This window comes from Microcaecilia unicolor, chromosome 9 (assembly GCF_901765095.1).
Source record: "Microcaecilia unicolor chromosome 9, aMicUni1.1, whole genome shotgun sequence".
NCBI lineage: Eukaryota > Metazoa > Chordata > Amphibia > Gymnophiona > Siphonopidae > Microcaecilia > Microcaecilia unicolor.
In genome coordinates this window covers 44,287,353-44,310,426 of record NC_044039.1, presented here as the reverse complement: position 1 = coordinate 44,310,426, position 23,074 = coordinate 44,287,353, and the positions used below count along the sequence as shown (strand labels likewise).

The following is a 23,074-nucleotide window of genomic DNA, read 5'->3' as shown; positions in this document are numbered from 1 at the left end:
TTATCTTTAAACCTTCTTGATGTGTGGAACAAATGACTTTATATCAAAAGTGTACATAACACAAAATCTGTGTACTTTTCAGCCTATTAGGTCCTTATAGAGCTTCAGCTTCCCAGTATCTCACTGGTTGAAGATTCATGAAAACTTTCTTCATGTCAGACAACCAATGTAGAAGCTTCTTGTCTATGAGACTTGAATGTTCTTACATTTCTAATAAAATGGCCATTTGAGCCAATGGAATTCTCATCATAAAAATCAAACCTTGGAAAGTTGGTTTTATTATAGTGACTACTTCAGCCATTTTTCTAGTGAGAGTAAACTTCAAGCATTAGTCACATATGCATTTTTATACTTATTTTCAGCCAATGCAATTGATTATTGATATAGCTTGGTCAGCCATTCCTTGGTCTGATCATTTTAAAACTGATTTTAATTTTTTATATTTCTATGACCTCTTTTAAATATCAATCTCAATGATTGATTAAAACTAGAGAAAGAATAGATGCTAATGTATTTTGGCCTCAGGTTTGTAGTAAACTTGATACCCTAGAATCTGATCCGATTGTTCAGAAACAGAATTAGGACCAAGCTATAGAAACAAAGTTGAACTCAATTGCTCCTTTAAGAATTTGAGCTGTAAGATCATCTAGAACTGTTCCTTGATTTACTGAGACTTCGAGAGAGATGAGACAGGAATGTAGGCGATTTAGAAAGGAGCTGGTGGAAACATTTAGATATTTCTATAAAACATAATTGAAGAGCTGTTTTAAGTCATACAAATTTCATGTTGCAGAAGCAAAGAAGGTTTTCTGTGCTAAAATTATTGATGCTGGTCCTGGAAATTCTAAAGAGCTATTTCAGATTGTTGATAATATATTAGCACCTCCTATTGATTCTGTATCTATTACTAAGTCACTACCTATTTCTCAAGAGCTTGCTGATTTCTTTTTGCAAAAGATAGAATTAATTTGTGATGATCTTTGAAAAAAATCGGTCCTGTATATCTGCATCATACATTTTAGAAAGATCCAATACTTTCTATTCAGGCACACCTGTTAATCAAGTTTGGAAACCTTTTATTCCTGTTACTGCTGAGGATGTTAGCTCTTTACTGTCCAAACTTACCAGTTGTTGCTGTATACTAGACAGCTGCCCTTCTTCTTTACTAACTCATCCTCCAATTAATATAATTTCTTGGCTTGTTTATTTCTTTAACAATTTATTAACTATTGATACATTTCCTTTGGAGATAGGACATATTGCACTCACTCCCATACCAAAATCAAGATTCAGATCTGTCCCTTACTTCTAGTTTCAGGCCTATCACAGGGATTCCTTTACTTACTAAGCTAGTGGAATATTTTGTCATTGAGCAACTAATTCAGTATATTGAGTTATTCTTATGTTTGCATCCTTCACAATTTGGTTTTCAAACCCAGAAAGCACAAAAACCCTTTTAATAACACTGATATCAGTTGTTCGTAGCTACTTATGTAGGGGTAAACAGTTATTGGTCTTGCTGACTCTGTTGAATTGGTTTATTGAGTTTTTAGGCAATCATTCATATTTTGTTTGGAAAAATGGTGTTTTATCTAATAGTTGGCGCTCAAATTGTGGAATGCCACAGTAGTCTCCGTTGTCACCTATATTGTATAACCTTTTTATGAATACCCTTAGTTCTATTCCTCTTACCAGTGGAAAGTGACTGTTTTTCTGTGCTGATGACATCTTGATGCTGGTGCCAGCTTGTACTTCTATGGAGGACACATTTGATCAGGTTTCTGTTTGTATGAATTCTGCGTTGGGCTCTTGGAAATATGCTTAAACTAAAGCCAACTAAAACCAAAGTGTTCTGGTTCTCTAATTCTTTGACTATTCCTAAAAATATTCCACTGTCAAATGATAAGAATTTAAAAGTGGAAAAAGTCTAGGGTTTTAGGAGTAATATTGGATTCTTCATGTGTGAATCTCAAGTTAAGAATTTATGGTACCCTTTTACTAAGCTGCGGTAAAAGGTGGTCTGCGGCAGTGTGAGTGTATCTCTTGAGCATGCGCTGGGCCATTTTTTGCCACATCCTGGAAAAAGGGCCTTATTTTAAAGGGACCGTAAAATGGACGTGCGGCAAAATGTGAAGCAGCGCATGTCCATTTTTGGCTTGAGACATTAATGAGGTGGCATTAAGGCCTCACAGTACCCGGGCAGTAAGAATGCTGCATGTTTTTGACATGTGCCAAATTGGCAATTACTGCCATGGCACATGGTAGCCAAGCAGTAATGTCAATTTAGCACACACTGGAAGCACATAGCTTATACACCTTTGTAAATGGGCCCCTATGGAAACGAACATTTTTTGAATGAGACAATTGTGATTAAACAGGTCTTATTTTTCTAGTTCACATTTTGTAGTTTTAGTCCAAATGTTGGTTTTGTCCCATTTGGACTACTGCAATTCTGTCTATGTGGGATTGAGTACTAAACTTGTATATAAGTTACAGAGGATCCAAAACACAGCTGTACATCTGGCTTTTCGACTGAAAAAAATATGACAGTTTCTCAATATGCTAGAAAATTGTATTGGCTTTCTTTAAGGACACATACCATTTTTTAATCAGTTTGCATGATTTTCCATGTTCTAAACAGTAGTAACTCGGAGTTGTTAATCTTAGTTTTTTGATCTTTTTCTCTTCTCGTTTGTGAGAAAATTTAATATTAAAACTTCCCACATTTAACAGTGTTAGACTGAAACGTCATTTTGCGGCGATGTTTTCCTTCTGAGCTGTTACAATTTGGAATGCACTTCCTTTATCAATTTGATCTGAGGCTGGCTATAAGCTAACTACATAAAAAATGTAAAAACATTTTTATTTGATAAATTCTGATTATTTTCTTTTTATTGTTTTTTGTAGCTCCTCTTGATGTAGAGTTCTCTTTTATGTTAACTGCCTTAAACCTTTTGCTGGGACCAGTGCGGTCTACGAGTTTTGGATTAGATTAGATAATAAAGGAGTCCTACATATTCATTCTAAATTAAATACCTGTTGAAGGTGACCACTTTTTTTTTTCAAACAAATGAAGAAATAAACTCATTCAGTGGGAGGTGGAGAGGGTAGTGATAAATGGAGTTCATTTCAAGGATAGGGACGTTATCAATGGTGTCCTGAAGGAATTGGTCCTTTGTTCTGATTATAATATTTTTGTAAATGATATTGTGGATGAACTGTCGGGTATTGCAGATCTTGGTATGATTTGCAAAAAGATGAGCAATAAGGTGGAAAAGATGCGGGCAAAAGCCAGAAGGAAGCTTGAGTGCATAGCGTAGAGAGAGGAACGGCCATATCTCTGAATAAGTCTCTGGTAAGGCCTCATTTGGGTGATGTATACAGTTCTATACATTGCACCTTCAAAAAGATATAAACAGGATAGAAACATAGAAACATGACGGCAGATAAAGGCCAAATGACCCATTCAGTCTGCCCATCCTCTGTAACCCTCAATTCTACCTGTTCCTAAGCGATCCCACATGCTTATCCCATGCCTTTTTAAATTCTGGAACAGTCCTCAATTCCACCACCTCCACCGGGAGGCCATTCCATGCCTCCACCACCCTTTCTGTGAAATAATACTTCCTTAGGTTACTCCTAAGCCTATGCCCCCTCATTCCAGAGCTCTCCTTCATTTGACGCATTGAGCCTGCCATGAGTGGGAAAGCGCGGGGTACAAATGTAACAAAAAAAAAAAAAATGAAAAAGGCTCTCATCCTGTACATAAATGCCCTTGAGATATTTAAACATTTCTATCATGTCTCCTCTCTCCCTCCTGTCTTCCAGTGTATACATGTTGAGGTTCATAAGCCTGTCCGTATAATTTTTGCATTCAAGACCATTTACTAATTTCGTATCCGCCCTCTGGACCAACTCCATCCTGTTTATATCTTTCCATAGGTGCGGTCTCCAGAACTGCACGCAGTACTCCAAATGGGGCCTCACCAGAGATTTATACAAGGGCACTATCACCTCCTTTTTCCTGCTGGTCATGCCTCTCTTTAGTCACCCAAGCATCCTTCTGGCTTTGGCCGTCACTTTTTCTACCTGTTTGAAATTTTTTAGGTCATCAGACATAATCACCCCCAAGTCCCGCTCTTCCTTCGCACACTAAAGCACTTCACCCCCTATACTGTACCGTTCTCTCGGATGTTTGCGACCCAAGTGCATGACCCTGCATTTTTTGGGGGATTAAACCTTAGTTACCAAATCAGTCCATTGCTCTAGCTTTGCTAGGCCCTTCCTCATGTCATTCACACCCTCCAGGGTGTCCACCCTGTTACAGAGTTTAGTATCATCCGCAAAGAGATGGTGTTAGTCCAGAGATAGCTATTAAAATAGTGGTCTTTGTCATAAGTGTATGGGGAGAAATGTGAAGATTTCAATATCTACAAATTGGAAGAGAGGCAGGAAGGGGGCAATCGTGAATACCTCAATGACAGAATTGCACAGAAGGAGAGAAACCTCTTTCAGTTGAAAGGAAGTTCTGGGGTCAAGAATAAAAACCAACAACTTAGGAGAAAGTGATGTGATGGCATGATGATGGATGCTAAAATCATAAGAATATATTAATGAACCAGGTTAAAGAGCTCTGCATAGTTTGACCACCTTGAAAAGATGTGTTTGTGATCTCTGAGGTAAATGAAGAATTGCATATATAAGATTTATGTAGGAAATTAGATAAGGGACATAGTTCTTCAGAGAGTATGATTTTGTTAGAAACTTGCAAGTAATATTTATTTCTGAATATTAAAGTGGAAATAACAAAATAAGTTTGTCTTGCTGATAAGCTGATATTAATTGTAATATTGTATGGGCAGTATATTAAGTGGTATTCAACTTGAAACTGAATGGTTTCTAGCCTCATTCTGTTTGTTGTGGTTTGTGTAATTGTTCTCACAGATCTGATGGTTCCCAGAAGTGACATCCCAATGAGTTCATGACAGTTCTCGTGCTCTGCAGATCCATTAGTTTGTTGTTGCAAAACTGGAGTGACTCATTTTATATGACAATGAAAATGGAGCTCAGGATTATCCAAATATGTTATGTGCTACTCACTCTGCTGCTCCCCAGTATCTCTCCACACTTGTCCTTCCCTACACCCCTTCCCGTGCACTCTGTTCCATGGATCAATCCTTCTTATCTGTTCCCTTCTCCACTACTGCCAACTCCAGACTTCGCTCCTTCTGTCTTGCTGCACCCTACGCCTGGAATAGACTTCCTGAGCCCCTACGTCTTGCCCCATCCTTGACCATCTTTAAATCTAGATTGAAAGCCCACCTCTTTAACATTGCTTTTGACTCGTAACCACTTGTATCCACTCGCCTCCACCTACCCTCCTCTCTTCTTTCCTCTCGCCTCCACCAACCCTCCTCTCCTCTTTCCTCTACACATTAATTGATTTGTTTGCTTTATTTTTTGTCTACTAGATTGTAAGCTCTTTGAGCAGGGACTATCTTTCTTCTATGTTTGTGCAGCGCTGCGTACGCTTTGTAGCGCTATAGAAATGCTAAATAGTGGTAGTAGTAGTAGTAATGTGTGGTTGTATACAACAGTTCTTCATAATTTTTTCATATTACAATTTTAGAATCGAATAAAGGTCTGTTCATAAAATTTGTTACTTGTTAGGTCCGGTTAAATCACAAAAAAAGAATGTGGGAAAATGCAGTGACCTATCTAGGACTAAATAAGCCCCCTATAACACAATCTCTTCCAAGGTAGGTGGGGGGGGGGGGTGGAGAGGAGGGGAAGCACCTTCAGACCTCTGGTAGATCCTGCAAAAAGTCAACAAATGCCCGAAAAATTGTCATGCAAGATACCAGAAGTGCACATTTCTCAAAGCTGATGTCAGGTTCAGAGCCCGCGGGGCCGGGCTCTGGAGCAAACGTGAGCCCTTGGGCTGCTGACGAGGAGCGACAGCAGCAGGCAAAACCCACCAACCAACACTGGGTAAGCACACCGGCAGGGACTGCAGGCACTGCCCAGCGAACCGGAACACATGGACTGGAATCCCCTGGACTGGAGGACACAGGACTGGAACACACACCGGACCGGAACACACTGGACTGGAGCACACCAGACTGGAACACCCTGGACTGGTCCCCCGGACTGGAGGACACAGGACCGGAACACGGGACTGGAGCACACGGGACTGGTCCAACAGCTTCACCTGTACTTAGCTACTAAGCCCCCCAAGAGAGTTGAGCTCCTGGGTTCGAGTAGCCGACAGGACTTACTGGATACCGGATGACATAGGGACCAGGACTGGAAACAGAAGTGCTCCTAACCCTAAACTGATCTACGTGCTCCCAAGCCCTAAACCAGCAGGAGTGTTCCTAACAGTAAACTGACAAAAGGACTTCCTAAGCCCTAAACTAACAGAGCAGGGTACTAAATACAAAGCTAACACAGGTGCTACTAAGCACCAAGCTACAAGCAGAGCTTTACACTAATAAGCTAAACACAAAACTAAACCAGCTACCTAAGCACTGCTCTAGCAAGCTAGATACAACTAACAAGGTGCTTCCTAAGCACTACTCTGGCAAGCAACCAGAAGAGCTCCTAGCACTAAAAGGGAAGACAGGGGAGCCACAAGGAGGGAAGCTAACACATAAGCCAAAAGTGCTTCTAAAGCACCAAACACCAACAGCAAAGACTGCAATGCTCCCAATAGCACAATCCCAGAAGTACTTCTAACAGCAAACTCTGCAGTGTTCCTAACAACACCAAACCCTGAAGTACTTCTATCAACAACAGAGCTTCCAAAGCCCTACACACAGCAATGCTTCCAAAACCAAGAGGGAAAAGCAGGGGGACCAAACACACAAACACCAGTGCACACTGCACTAACACTAACCTGGACCTTAGCAAAAGCAAGCAGGGAAACTAGACACAACGTCAGAAGTGCACACTGCACCACCCTACCTACAGCAAACACCACTGATGCAAAGGCCCTGAAGGAAACAACACCACTTCCTTATCAAGGCCCTCCCTGATGATGTCACACTCCCTAGACCTAGGCAAAAGCACACTGACCCAGAGAGGCCCAACCCACACTAATGCAAAACCGTGAAACACTTGAAGCCAGTACACCCAAAGAGAGTTAGAGCAACTCAGGCAACACATACACAGGTGCAGTAGTAAAGTAAAACAATTAACCCCATGCTGCTGGAAGCTGCCAGCACAGAGAGACAGAGCCAGCTCAGAAAGGACAGAGAAAAGAAACAGAAGCCAGCTAAGAAGCTGACTCCCAGGAAAGAGGTAAGTTTGAGAGGGGTTCAGACCCCAATCATAACAGCACCTCCCCCTCAAGGCTCCCGTGTCCCCACGGGAGCCCCAGGTCTCAAAAGACAATTTAGGTCTCCATGGGTAGCTGTGATGAAATCTCCCAATGGGTTTCACAACATAAATCTGGGCGGCTGGGCAGGACGTGACAAGTACATCTGGAACTAGGAAACCAGAATGGCTTTGGCCGCCACGAGGCTCTTTAGAACAGCTGCTAGGCAGGATCAGAGTCTTGGATGCAACAAGTGGAGTTCTATTCAACAGGAACCATCTCCTGAAGGAGTCCACAACTTCCTTGACTTCCTGGCACTCCACTGTAGCAGCCAGAACTGGGCTAGAGCCCACACCCATCCTGGAATCTGAAGCCAGACAGGAACTTGAACTGGACTTCAGACTAGACCTTGCCCCTTGGCTGGAGCTGGAACTCAGAAGGAGTTCAACATCTTGGCTGAAATGGGAACTCGGAGTAGACTCAGCATCTTGCCTGAGACTGCAACCTGGTCCGGCCTCAGCATCTTGGCCGGAACTGCCACTCAACTCGGACTCAGCATCTTGGCTGGACTTGGTACTCAGCATAGACTCAGCATCTCGGCTGGCACTGGAACTCGCTCCGGACTCAGCATCTTGGCCGGAACTGCAACTTGACCCGGACTCAGCCTCTTGACCGGGACTGCAACTTGACCCGGACTCAGCCTCTTGACCGGGACTGCAACTTGACCCAGACTCAGCATCTTGCCTGGGACTGGAACTCCAACTTGACCCGGACTCAGCATCTTGCCTGGGACTGGAAATCCAACTTGACCCGGACTCAGCATCTTGGCTAGGACTGCAACTTGACCCGGACTCAGCATCTTGCCTGGAACTGGAACTCCAACTCTCACCGGACTCAACATCTTGACCGGAGTTGCAACTTGACCCGGACTCAGCATCTTGCCTGGAACTGGAACTCCAACTTGGCCCGGACTCGGCATCTTGGCCGGGACTGCAACTTGACCCAGACTCAGCATCTTGCCTGGGACTGGAACTCCAACTTGACCCGGCCTCAGCATCTTGGCCGGGACTACAACTTGACTCGGACTCAGCATCTTGCCTGGGACTGGAACGCCAACTCTCACCGGACTCAACATCTTGACCGGAGGTGCAACTTGACCCGGACTCAGCATCTTGCCTGGAACTGGAACTCCAACTTGGCCCGGACTCAGCATCTTGCCTGGGACTGGAACTCCAACTTGACCTGGACTCAGCATCTTGACCGGGACGGCAACTCTCACCGGACTCAGCATCTTGGCCAGGACTGTAACTTGACCCGGACTCAGCATCTTGCCCGGGACTGTAACTCAATTCTGATTCGGCATCTCGGCTGAACTCTGCACTCGGTGCAGACTCAGCACTCATCGTGGACTCGTCATCTTGGCTGGGCTCTGCACTCGGTGTAGACTCAGCACTCATTGTGGACTCAGTATCTCGGCTGGCCTCTACACTCAGTGCAGACTCAGCACTCATCATGGACTCATCACTCGGTGTAGACTCAGCATCCCGGCTGGGACTGCAACTTGATCCATACTCAGCATCTTGACTGGAACTACAACTCGATCCAGACTCAGCATCTTGACTGGAACTGCAACTCAATTCTGATTCGGCATCTCGGCTGAACTCTGCACTCGGTGCAGACTCAGCACTCATCGTGAACTCATTGTCTCGGCTGGACTCTGTACTCAGTGCAGACTCAGCACTCATCGTGGACTCAGTATCTCGGCTGGCCTCTACACTCAGTGCAGACTCAGCACTCATCATGGACTCATCACTCGGTGTAGACTCAGCATCCCGGCTGGGACTGCAACTTGATCCAGACTCAGCATCTTGACTGGAACTACAACTCGATCCAGACTCAGCATCTTGACTGGAACTGCAACTCGATCCAGACTCAGCATCTTGACGGGAACTACAACTCGATCCAGACTCAGCATCTTGACTGGAACTACAACTCGATCCAGACTCAGCATCTTGACTGGAACTGCAACTCGATCCAGACTCAGCATCTTGACTGGAACCGCAACTCAATCCAGACTCAGCATCTTGACTGCCAATGCTGCAACTCGATCCAGACTCAGCATCTTGACTGGAACTACAACTCGATCCAGACTCAGCATCTCGGCTGCCACTGCTGCCACTCGATCCAGACTCAGCACCTTGGCTGCCACTGCTGCAACTCGCTCCGGACTCAGCATCTCGGCTGCCACTGCTGCCACTTGATTCAGACTCAGCATCTTGGCAGGCAAAGCCCTTCAGGCTGGACTCAGAAGTTTGGCGGGAAAAATCAGGAAGCCACCTTCTTTCAGCTTGGGCTTCAGGAGTATCCCGCAGGGTTGGCTCCGAGAGGAGTTGGAAGCGGTAAAAGAACAGCTTGGTAGAGGGATCAATAGCAGAAACTGGGTTTTCTTCGAACCCAAGCCAGGAGACACGCCTTCTTTCCGCTGCAGCTTCAGGAGTATTCTTCAGGGCTGGATCAGACAAAAGTGCAACCCGGTAATCCTGGAGTGTCAGAAACGGATCCAGATCAAAAATGGGGTTGGAACTGGGATCCAAACTGGTACTAGGAGGCTTGGTTTGAAGCACCACTCGAAAGGGACTCAAAGACTTGCCTGGAAGCACAGCTTGGACTGGACTCGGAGACTCAATTACCAGCCCCACTCGGACTGGAATAGGAGGCGCAGTCAGCGTTTCTCGGACTGGACTCCGAGGCTTGCGTGGAGGCGCCACCTGGACTGGCACCGGAGGCTCGGTGAGAAGCCCCCCCCTTCGGACTGGAATCGGAGGCTCGGTCAGCAGCGTCCCACGGACTGGACTCTGAAGCTTTAGTGGAAGCGCCACTTGAACTGGCATTGGAGGCTCGGTCAGAAGCGCCCCTTGGACTGGACTCTGAATCTTGGCTGGACGCGCTGCTCGGACTGGATTCAGAGGCGTGGCTGGGCGCACTGCTTGACCTGGATTCAGAGGTTTGTCTGGGCGATCTGCTTGAACGGGACTGGACCCCTGCTGGGCCCAGAGCATGGAATTCCCAAGACGTCTCCTCTCAGCGACAGCTTCAGGAGTATCCCACAAAGCTGGATTCAAGACCAGGCTGCGGCGATATTCAGCGAGCGTGATAAAAGGGTCCATATCTGAAACTGGGTTTTCAGTGATTCCAAGCCACCGGACACGTTTTCTCTCAGCTGCCGCTTCAGGGGTCTTCTTCAAAACAGGATGAGACAAAAGTTTCCCACAATACTGACGAAGAGTCATAGAAGGATCAAGAACAACGATGGAGCTGGACCCCAGCTGGGTCAGCTGGGCGGGGGTTCTTGCCGGGCTCATGGCCTTTGCAATCTGTCAGGTTCTCAGGTTCAGAGCCCGCGGGGCCGGGCTCTGGAGCAAACGTGAGCTCTTGGGCTGCTGACGAGGAGCGACAGCAGCAGGCAAAACCCACCAACCAACACTGGGTAAGCACACCGGCAGGGACTGCAGGCACTGCCCAGCGAACCGGAACACATGGACTGGAATCCCCCGGACTGGAGGACACAGGACTGGAACACACACCGGACCGGAACACACTGGACTGGAGCACACCAGACTGGAACACCCTGGACTGGTCCCCCGGACTGGAGGACACAGGACCGGAACACGGGACTGGAGCACACGGGACTGGTCCAACAGCTTCACCTGTACTTAGCTACTAAGCCCCCCAAGAGAGTTGAGCTCCTGGGTTCGAGTAGCCGACAGGACTTACTGGATACCGGATGACATAGGGACCAGGACTGGAAACAGAAGTGCTCCTAACCCTAAACTGATCTACGTGCTCCCAAGCCCTAAACCAGCAGGAGTGTTCCTAACAGTAAACTGACAAAAGGACTTCCTAAGCCCTATACTAAACAGGAGCTCCTAAGCCCTGCTCAAGAAAGGGACTTCCTAAGCCCTAAACTAACAGAGCAGGGTACTAAATACAAAGCACCAAGCTACAAGCAGAGCTTTACACTAATAAGCTAAACACAAAACTAAACCAGCTACCTAAGCACTGCTCTAGCAAGCTAGATACAACTAACAAGGTGCTTCCTAAGCACTACTCTGGCAAGCAACCAGAAGAGCTCCTAGCACTAAAAGGGAAGACAGGGGAGCCACAAGGAGGGAAGCTAACACATAAGCCAAAAGTGCTTCTAAAGCACCAAACACCAACAGCAAAGACTGCAATGCTCCCAATAGCACAATCCCAGAAGTACTTCTAACAGCAAACTCTGCAGTGTTCCTAACAACACCAACCCTGAAGTACTTCTATCAACAACAGAGCTTCCAAAGCCCTACACACAGCAATGCTTCCAAAACCAAGAGGGAAAAGCAGGGGGACCAAACACACAAACACCAGTGCACACTGCACTAACACTAACCTGGACCTTAGCAAAAGCAAGCAGGGAACTAGACACAACGTCAGAAGTGCACACTGCACCACCCTACCTACAGCAAACACCACTGATGCAAAGGCCCTGAAGGAAACAACACCACTTCCTTATCAAGGCCCTCCCTGATGATGTCACACTCCCTAGACCTAGGCAAAAGCACACTGACCCAGAGAGGCCCAACCCACACTAATGCAAAACCGTGAAACACTTGAAGCCAGTACACCCAAGAGAGTTAGAGCAACTCAGGCAACACATACACAGGTGCAGTAGTAAAGTAAAACAATTAACCCCATGCTGCTGGAAGCTGCCAGCACAGAGAGACAGAGCCAGCTCAGAAAGGACAGAGAAAGAAACAGAAGCCAGCTAAGAAGCTGACTCCAGGAAAGAGGTAAGTTTGAGAGGGGTTCAGACCCCAATCATAACAGCTGACATATTACAATTGATAAATTCAGAGAAAAATACTTTTTTTTTCTACTTTTTGTTAGATCACTGCTTTGGTCCCAGTGTCTCTTCTGCTTTTCTCTGTTTTTACTTAACTCTTTCCAGGGTTCCCTATATTCTTGACATTTCTTCCTGTCTACCATCCATTTTCCCTCAGCATCCCATCTGTCCTGGCCATCCTCTTCCCTCTGTCTCTCTCTCCCTCCTCCTGTATCCAGCATTGCCCCCCTATGTCTCAATGCCCAGCATCTTTCCTTCCCCTTCTCTTCTTCCGGCACCTCTGGTCCGCCCTCCCCCCAGCCCTCCAAACTTTTCACAGATGGTGGACAGAGGCAACAAGTTTGGAGGACTGGGAGGGGGGAAGAGGAAGGTGGAGAGAGAGATGCTGGGCAGACCTGAGATTTTTGCAGGGCTTGCTCAATGCTACAGCCCTTGGAAAATGTAAAGGGAAAAAATCCAAAACTCTGATAATGAGAGCATTGTTGTATACAACAGTTCTTTCATAATTTGTTTTTGTTTAATTTTAGAAGTGAGGAAAAAGGTGTTTTTCATGTGTTTCCTTATATCGAAAGTTGTGATATGAAAAACTGTTGTACACAGCTACTTGTCAGGGATTTGGATTTGTTTTGAGTCAATTTCCCACATCTTTTTTTGGTGATAAAATTGGAGATAGCAGTATGTTTTAAGTATTAAAATCAGCAATAGACTGACCCCTGATTCTCTATAATGATTCTTAATCTTCTAATGATTCCTATTGGCCATTTTACTGAGCTATGTTGAGTAGCTATCATGGGTTTTATTGTGCAGGCCCACGTTAATAGTTCCTAAATTAAAATGGCAGCCAGGGTGGTAAAGATTCTGTTTGCTGACTGATATAGGAGTGGGCACGACATGGGTGGGAGGAGTTTCTGGCTGTTTTACTGCGATCCATTTCATTGCATATTATGGCTTTTAAGCTTTGGTCCCCAATAGCATCAGATATTATGGATTTCCCTAACAAATATTTGTCAGGTGCATTTGCATGCTGTTATCAGAGCTAGGTTAACTTTTATATTTAGTTATCTTGAAAAACTGGTATAATTAAAGATAACATACTGTTCAATGTTCAGCTGTGGCATTCGACGTTTTTAAAGGTGCTGAACGTCGCTTGATGCAGATATTCAATGATGGGCCTAATTCTGGCATCAAATATCTAGGTACCGACGATAGTCAGACTGGTACCCGTATAAGTGCCCGGTAGAGACCTGCACGAGAACGGGGTTTGTGGGAATCTCACTCAACTCGCAGGTTTCCTATGGGGTAGGGATGGAAGCAGTTCTGCAGGGTTCCTGTGGGGATGGAACAATTCCTGTGGGGTTCCCATGGAAGTGTACACTGCTCTTGCACCAGCCTCTCATCTAACAAGTACCAAGCTCTTTGAGTGCTGTCTCCTGCTCGTCCTCTGTGCTTTAACAGCACAGATGTGGAAAGTCTGTATTAAGGAGGCGGTAGAGACACAAATGGTGATGGAATTCAAAAAGGCGTGGGATGAACACAGAGGATATCTAATTAGAAAATGGATTTTATGAAAAACCTAAATTTAAATGGCTGCATGTGTGTGAATGTGTCGCATGAAACTTAGATGGTGACTGATTAGGGCCGATACAATGGGTCACTAAAACAGACATCATGTTATGAGAATCAGGTGCTCAACATTCAGACTTTCTATCTATTTATTTACTTATTTATCTCACATTAAACATGAATTAGGTTGAAACCTGGGAGCTTTTAAAATTTTGTTTTTTTCCTGTGCCTACATTAAAAGAAAAAAGATTAGCATGTGGGAATTTGCTCTTTTTGTTTGTGGATTGCAGTGGTGTATTGTAAAAATGCACTTGCCTTTTTATTACTACTATTTCACAGAGAGGTATTGAATAATGAGGGAAGGGTTTCCTTCAAGCAGAAGTTCTGTCCAATGTCAGTCAAAATGTGCCAACATTGTCCAGTTCAGCACAGTATTAGCCGCCAAGTTTATACAAAGTTAATTATGTTCAGTGGAAATTAAATTTGTTGCCTCAGGCTGCTTGCTATGTGAATATTCTATTACTGTTTCATTACTGCTACCAAGTATTACATATTAAGGGCATTTGCTTTAAACTTTGCTTTAAATTGTTTATCCAGTCCTTACATGCACATGGTTTTGCTTTTTAAATCCAAAGGTGATTGCTAAGAGCGGTTGAACAATTAAGTATAAACTGTGTTGTTTCTGACTTTACTTGTTTTGGACTGCTTTGGGTCCTGCTAATCTGTACATCTGCTGTCTTATCAGAGTACAGAAGAAAATGATTTATGTTATTTTTACTAGAATTTTTACTGCTTGTAGAATCTGGCTTACTTTGGGGGGGTGGGGGGGTGAAAGTGACTGCAGCACGGCAAAGGTGAGGCAGTCCGGGAGCTGAGATGGAGGAGATTACTTGCGGCAGGGACGGGCGGGGACAGGTTAGATTTCTGTCCCCATGCAACTCTCTTTTTCCTACCCCGTTTTCAGTGATAGTTGTTATAAGAAGGGTGTTCAGCCTATAGTGGACGTAGTGAAAGTTATAACTGGGTAGTGACATGGCATTCGCACAGTGCTGCTAAAAATCTAGCAGGAGAGACTCTTGTCCTGTTAAATTGTTCTGAATCTCTACCTCATAGTTATCCAGTGATTCCAGTTACATACTAGAATAAGTTGTTTGCATACCCAATTCCAGGCTGTGCTTTAAGCTTCAGGGAGATGGTTCTAATTTTGCTGTGTTCCATGTTTGTCTTCTAGTAGTTCTATCCTGGTTGTATTTTGTTTTGAAGGGGGTCATGGAGATTGGAGATTAGGAAAAGAGGTTTAATGTGTACCAATATTTAGGTATTCACTGTACTTCCACTTTGTTCAACAGTTAATGAGTATGAAATTGCTTACTTTCCTATTAAAATAAATACTCTAGCATAAATTAATTTGACAAATATTTGTACAGACTCATTGGTTTCTCTGAAAGGAGTCCACTACCTTGATGAACTCTGTATTTAGGAACTGTGCTTTTTTAGATGTTGATGGTAACCCCCCCCCCCCCAAAAAAAAAAAAAAAAAACCATACCACACGCACAGTTTTTCATCCATTTTCAGTTTATCTTTCTGCCCTGAACGACTTTTATATACATTTGTTAATAAGGTACAGAACAGAAGTGCTGGTTTCAATTTAAACTATAATTTCTATCGGAGTAACCAATATTGTCCACAAATTCTTTACAGTGTCAGGAAGTCATTCATGGTAAATGTGTTCTTCATGTTGAAATAGATTTGGTAGGAAGTAGGATTTAAACAGGTATTACAATAAATATTTTAATGACTATATAGCAGGATCCCTTTTTACCTACTGTAGAATTTAGATACAAGCAGGGTTTGTATTTGATGTTGTGCAGCCACTTATTTCTCCAAAGAAGCTGATAAAAGATTTTTTTCTCCCCTTTTCTTTGGTTACAGCATTTGCAGATGACAATCCAGGCCCTACAGGATGAACTGCGGATCCAGCGCGATCTGAACCAACTCTTCCAGCAGGACAGCAGTAGCCGTACCAGCGAGCCTTTAGTAGCTGAGCTTACAGAGGAGAATTTCCGACGACTCCACATGGAGCATGAACGTCAGGCTAAGGAACTCTTCCTGCTGCGTAAGACTTTGGAAGAGATGGAGCTTCGCATTGACACACAAAAGCAGACCCTGAATGCACGAGATGAATCCATAAAGAAGCTGCTGGAAATGCTACAGAGCAAAGGGCTGCCATCCAAAGCCACAGAAGAGGACCATGAAAGGACAAGGAGATTGGCTGAAGCTGAGATGCATGTCCATCACCTTGAGACCCCTGCTGGAACAGAAAGAGAGAGAAAACAATATGCTGAGAGAAGTAAGTGGCCTTCTCAGGAATTTGCATTATATATATATATATACAGTTCAGTCCACTGTTCCTATTTTTTTATATTACAATGAATTCTTATAGCCCATTATAGCCAACAAGTTCAGAGCAGATAACAGTCAAAAAATGGAGCATTCTCCAGATAACTATGCAGTAAAACAGATAGTCAACATCTAAAAAAAGTAAGAATAAATCCACTAATTTCTGAAAAAGAAGTCTTTAATAGTTTCCTAAATTGATCATAATCTCCTATTTTCCTAAGGGAAAGAGGTGAAGGGTTCCAACTGGAGGTTGCTTGTATGTTAAAAAAAAAGATTGTAGAGGCTTTTATTTTATGGACCATGGGGAAACCTAACATATAGAGATTTCTAATAGATCTTATATGGTTTCTATTAAGAAAAACAAGGTGTTCAATTAAATAACCAGGACAGTCTCCATAAAGACCTTTAAAGGTTAGCACTAATATTTTAAACTGTAAGCTGGCCTCTAGTGGCAGCCTGTGCAACTGCAGCATAAGGGGAGAGAGACTCATTTATTTGCCCCAAATATCTAACTGCAGCCTTGTACACTCTCTGTAACTTCGTCTTTAAAATTGTTGAGCAATCTTTGTAAATAGAATTATAATAATCCATTTGAGAAAATATTAATAACAACCACCAAGCAGAAGATTACTAAATCAAAAAACTTGCGAATAACCCGCAGTTTTTGAGCAGAAACAAAGACTTGCTGACTACTTTAACTTGAAAACTAAGAGATGACCTGCTATCTTCACCAATTATCCTATGTCACCTCCAGACTTTATTCCTGTTGAGCCCATAGAAATGCACAATAGACAATCTTGTTTTGCTTTACAACAAATGATAGGGATAAAGTATCTTGAGATATATTACTGTTTCCCAGACCTATCTTGGGGACATTGCAGGGTTTTCAAGATATCCTCAGAGGTGCAGTATATGCAAACATTTCTCATACATATTTATTTTGGATAGTCTGAACATCAGAATGCCTGTGGGGTCCCAAGGGCAAGTTTGTGAAGCCTTATTGTAATGTATCAAAACACAATTTGTTATGGCATATTTCAATTTGGCTTTTGCAGATTATTTACAGGGAAGTTAAAGTTCATTTTAGCCAAAAGTTAACTCAAGGAAAAATATATTTTTAATGTATTAGGGATAATGAGTTCAATGTTTTAGGCTGTCTGGGCAAATGTAACCAAAATGGCCTGAAGGTGAAATTTAAGTCTTGAAAGAAATAAACATTAAAACAGAAAGAAGTTAGCACTGCCATAACTATATTCTGGGGAATCACCTTACAAGCTTCTCTTTTCAGAAGAAGTGTGTGAACGTTTTGTTTTGAAGTATACAAGTTAGAAATCCGATCTTTATGAGAACAGAATGATGCTGTTTGTATTGAGGTGTTGTAGATCTGGGTAGAGGTGGTCTTGCCTTAATGCATTCTTTAACACAAGGAAGGAGCTGTGAACTCCATTCTGTGTTTTAAAGCTAAGAAGTCAACATGGATTTAGTGAAGGGAAATCTTGTCTCACTAATCTATTACATTTCTTTGAAGGGGTGAACAAACATGTGGATAAAGGTGAGCCGGTTGATATTGTGTATCTGGATTTTTATAAGGCATTTGACAAAGTACCTCATGAAAAACTCCAGAGAAATTGGAGAGTCATGGGTTAGGAGATAGTGTCCTATTGTGAATTAAAAACTAGTTAAAATACAGGAAATAAAGAGTAGGGTTAAATGGTCAGTATTCTCAATGGAGAAGGGTAGATAGTGAGGTATAAATGATCTAGAGATGGGAGTAACTAGTGAGGTAATTAAATTTGCTGACAACACAAAGTTATTCAAAGTTGTTAAAATCGCGGGAGGATTGTGAAAAATTACAAGAGGACCTTCCATATCATCATGCTGATCAATCCATAGACTGGTGGGTTGTGTCCATCTACCAGCAGGTGGAGATAGAGAGCAAACTTTTGCCTCCCTATATGTGGTCATGTGCTGCCGGAAACTCCTCAGTATGTTCTCTATCTCAGCAGGTGGTGGTCACACACAGCAGCAGCTCTGGCTAGGCCTCCAAGCCTAATTTTTAGGTTTTGTTGAGTGCCTGGGGTTGAGGGCTCTTTTGAGCAAGTGCAAACCTGGTGGTGCCAGGTCCCTCCTTTTCTCCCCCCTCCCGCTGGCTCCGTTAAAAAAAAAAAAAAAAATAAATTTTGAACGTCCTTAAAGGCGTTTATTTCGACGTTTATTTAAACGTTCATTGCAGCTACTCACTGGGACACCAGGTCGTTACAGCTCGGAGCGGAAAGCAGGTAATTTTACCTTTTTATAGCGGGCAGGGGGTTCCCCGATTTATCTCCACTTGGCATATGGCGTCGGAGGGCGAGGGCGTAAAGAGTCGCTCCCCGGATCGCTTGGGCGCTTCTAGAGGGGATGCGGGGGTCTTAAAGTCTGATTCGCCCTTGTTGGGTGACAGTTTTGTGACCGATGAGTGCCCCGGTCCTTCCTCCGGTGTGGCGGTTTTCCCCGCCATAAACGCCCATCCCCCGCTCCTCGCCTCCGCCATCTTGGCCGGCCACGCGGCTCGGACGGCTTCTTCTTGGGCCGCCCTTGAGGTAGGAGACATTAATGCCATGAACGCCCTTAATTTGGGCGACGGCACAAAGGTAGCTAAAATTAAGCGCCGTTTTTCCCGCGCGGCTCCTTCGCGGAGTGTCGCGCCGGACGCCATCTTGGATGCGCAGCATGTCTCTCCCCCGCTCTTGCGAGCGCCGGTTGAGGGTGCGTCTAGGGCTGTTGCCCAGGCTGCGGAAGTGCACAGTCTGGGGGGTTTCTCCCCCGAGTTTATTTTGCTGCTGCATCAGGCCTTCCTTATGCAGAACGCTGCCCCTGCACCCTCGTCAGGTAAAGAGGTTGAGGCCCCCGGAGGTAAACGCCCTCGGGTTGATTCCCAGGCCTTGGAGGACTTTGTCTCCTCCGATGTAGATGAGGGCAGCGTATCTGAGTTCTCCCAACGGTCCTTTGCGGATTCCTTGGAGGAGACGGATCCCCGCTCGGATTGGAGCGGATGACCCCTCTGCAGCGCGACTCTTTGGCTCAGAGGATTTGCCCAACCTGTTTGTGCAGGCCATGGGCATTTGAAGATTTCCTCTCCGGAGGACGTCTCTCACTCAGCCCCTGTTGGCTCTGCCATTATGCTGGGGACGAAACGCCCGCCTAGAACCTTCCACGTGCATGATGCCATGCACACCTTAATTTCGGCTCAATGGGATGTCCCGGAAGCGAGCCTTAAAGTGGCTAGGGCTATGTCCCGCCTCTATCCTTTGCCTGTAAGTGAACGTGAGGCCTTTCTGTGGCCTACCGTGGATTCTTTAATCACTGCGGTGACTAAGAAAACAGCGTTGCCGGTGGAAGGTGGCACGGCCCTACAGGACGCCCAAGACAGAAGATTGGAGGCGGCCTTAAGGTCGTCCTTTGAGGCGGCTGCTTTAAGTTTGCAGGCCTCAGTTTGCGGCTCCTATGTGGCCAGGGCGTGCCTGACTATGGTGCAGCGGGCTTCCCCTCGGATCATTCCTTGATGGCTGATTGGCCGGCCCTGGAATCGGGCTTAGCCTATTTGGCAGACTTGCTGTATGATGTCTTGAGAGCCTCAGCTAAAGGCATGGCTCAGACAATCTCTGTGCGGCGGTGGCTTTGGCTGAAGCATTGGTCTGCTGACCACGCCTCTAAATCCCGCCTGGCTAGATTGCCTTTAAAGGCAAGCTGCTCTTTGGGGTCGAGCTGGACAAAATCGTGACCGATCTCGGCACGTCTAAGGGCAAGAAGTTACCAGAGGTCAGGGCTCGGGCTAGTACTTGCCCTGGTACCTCCAGAGGGCGGTTTCAGGAAGCCCGTCGGTACCGCCCGGGCAGGTCGGGCTCCTCTGCCCCCTCTTCCTTCAAGAGGAACTTCTCCACCAAGCAGCATTCCTTTCGCAGAGGACCGCCGTCCCGGAGGTGCTCCCTCCGGTTCTCCCCCAGGGTCTCGTACCCAATGACGGGGCCTTGGTCCACGCCCCAGTGCAGATTGGAGGACGGCTGTCCTCGTTTATGGGCGAGTGGACCACAATAACTTCAGACGCTTGGGTGCTGGAAGTCATCAGAGACGGCTACAAGCTAGAGTTCTGCCGACCCTTAAAAGACGGGTCTGTACTCTCTCCCTGCAAGTCTCCGGTCAAAGCTGTGGCAGTGCAGCAGACCTTGGACAATCTGATCCGCCTGGGTGCGGTTGTTCCGGTGCCAGAAAATCAGCTTGGCAAGGGACGTTACTCCTTTTTCTTTGTGATACCAAAGAAAGGAGGTTCTGTACGGCCTATCCTCGACCTCAAAGGGGTCAATTGGGCCTTGAAAGTTCGGCATTTTCGCATGGAGACCCTCCGCTCTGTTATAGCGGCAGTGAAGGCAGGAGAGTTCCTGGCATCCTTGGACATCAAGGAAGCGTACTTGCATATTCCCATCTGGCCTCCTCATCAACGCTTTCTGCGTTTTGCAGTACTGGGCCGACACTTCCAGTTCAGAGCCCTCCCGTTCGGGTTGGCTACTGCTCCGCGGACCTTCTCCAAAGTAATGGTGGTCATCGCGGCCTTCCTGAGGAAGGAAGGAGTTCAAGTCTCATCCTTATCTGGACGACTGGTTGATCCAAGCCCCTCTTATGCAGAGTGCGGCAAAGCTGTGGAACCGGTGGTTGCTCTTTTGAGCTCCCTGGGGTGGATCATCAACTGGGAGAAAGGCCAGCTGCGCCCGAGCTCAGTCCCTGGAGTATCTGGGAGTTTGATTCGACACCCAAGTGGGCAGAGTGTTCCTGCCAGACAATCGGATTGTCAAGCTTCAGGCTCAGGCGGACTAGTTCCTAGTAGCCTCTCCTATTCGGCTTGGGACTACGTGCAGCTGTTGGGGCTCTATGACGGCCACGATGGAAGTAGTGCCCTGGGCCAGGGCTCATATGAGACCACTACAACAATCTCTGCTGCTGCGCGGGACTCCGATGTCGGAGGATTATGCTGGGCGCCTTCCCTTGGACCCAGCAGTGCGCAAGGCGCTGAGCTGGTGGACGCAGACAGACAAGTTGTCTGCAGGAATGTCTCTGGTGACCCCGGAAGTGGATTGTTGTCACGACAGACGCCTCTTTGATGGGCTGGGGAGCCACACTGCTTGGGAAGGACAGCGCAGGGGCTCTGGTCTCCTGCAGAGGCAAGTGGTCTATCAACCTCCTGAACTCAGAGCCATTCGGTTTGATGTTGTTGGAGTTCATCCCGGTACTGGCGTTGAAGCCAGTACGGGTCCTGTAGGACAATGCCACGGCTGTGGCCTATGTCAATCGCCACGGAGGTACCAAGAGCGCCCCTCTAGCCAAGGAGGCCATGAATTTATGCCAGTGGGCGGAAGTGAACCTGGAACAGCTGTCAGCGGCTCTCTTTGCCGGAGTCATGAATGTCAAGGCGGACTTTCTCAGTCGCCATACCTTGGAGCCCGGAGAGTGGCAGCTATTTGCTCAGGCGTTCTTGAGCATCACGAAGCGCTGGGGCCAGCCGAGCCTAGACCTGATGGCGTCATCGGCCGATTGCCAAGTGCCGCGCTCTTTCAGCAGAGGACGGGAGCCTCGCTCCCTGGAGTAGATGCTCTTCTCCAACAGTGGGCCGGCACAAGAGCTTCTCTATGTGTTCCCGCCCTGGCCCATGTTTGGGCAGGGTGATAGACCAGGTGGCAAAGCATCCAGGCCGGCTAATCCTGGTGGGTCCAGTCTGGCCCAGACGTCCCTGGTATGCGGACTTGATCAGGCTCTCAGTGACCATCCTCTGCGGCTGCCAGTGGAGCAGGGCCTGTTGCATAAGGGTCCCGTGGTGATGGAGGATTCCTCCCCCTTTGGTCTTTCGGCCTGGCTTTGAGCGGCAGCGTCTGAGGAAGAAGGGCTTCTCAGAAAAGGCATCGCCACTATGCTGAGAGCGAGGAAGCGCTCTACTTTTACTGCTTACGCCAGGGTTTGGCGTACCTTTGCAGCGTGGTGAGAGCAGGCTCATTTTCTTCATTCACTGCTCCAATTTCTTCAGTGTTGGCATTCCTGCAAGAAGGTCTGGAGAAAGGCCTGTCGCTCAGTTCCCTTAAAGTCCAGGTAGCGGCCCTGGCTTGCTTCAGGGGCCGCCTGAAGGGTGCTTCCCTGGCTTCGCAGCCAGATGTGGTGCGTTTTCTCAAGGGAGTTAAGCACCTGCGCCCTCCTCTGCACTCAGTGGTGCCTGCGTGGAATCTCAACCTGGTGCTAAGAGGATTACAGAAGCCGCCTTTTGAACCCTTGTTGAGGGCATCTCTGAAAGACCTGACGTTGAAAGCAGTCTTTTTGGTGGCTATCACTTCAGCCAGAAGAGTTTCCGAGCTCCAGGCACTCTCATGTCGAGAGTTTTTTTCTGCAGTTCACTGAGGCAGGAGTGGCTTTTCGCACAGTGCCTTCTTTCCTGCCCAAGATTGTTTCTCGCTTCCATGTGAATCAGCAGCTCTGTCTCCCTTCCTTTCGTAGGGAGGACTCCCCAGAGGAATACTCTGCTCTTAAATATCTGGATGTGAAACGAGTCATCATCAGATACTTGGAAGTGACCAATGATTTCCGGAAATCGGATCATCTGTTTGTCCTGTTTGCAGGTCCTCGTAAGGGTCTGCAGGCTGCTAAGCCTACAGTGGCAAGATGGGTCAAGGAAGCCATTGCAGCGGCTTATGTGGCCGCGGGGCAACTTGGGCATCGGCCCATACATTCTCCAAGCATTCCCGCTTGACTGTGGCTGCACGGGCGGAGGCCCGGTTTGGAGCTTGTGGTGAGTTCAGGGATTTCTATGTCCCGCCCTGGGTGAGTACTGCTTCGGTACATCCCACCAGTCTATGGATTGATCAGCATGATGATATGGAAGGTAAAATTATGTATC

The 23,074-nt window shown here is 46.2% G+C and overlaps 1 protein-coding gene across 1 annotated transcript in view; it reads left to right on the top strand.

Annotated features, from left to right (window-relative positions):
• The window catches only part of ERC1 (ELKS/RAB6-interacting/CAST family member 1), a 503,932-nt gene that overhangs the window by 88,809 nt on the left and 392,049 nt on the right, over positions 1–23,074 (top strand). The window contains 2 exon segments of the mRNA XM_030214918.1: positions 15,694–16,068; positions 16,070–16,111. Of these exon segments, the coding sequence (XP_030070778.1) occupies positions 15,694–16,068; positions 16,070–16,111 (417 nt within the window).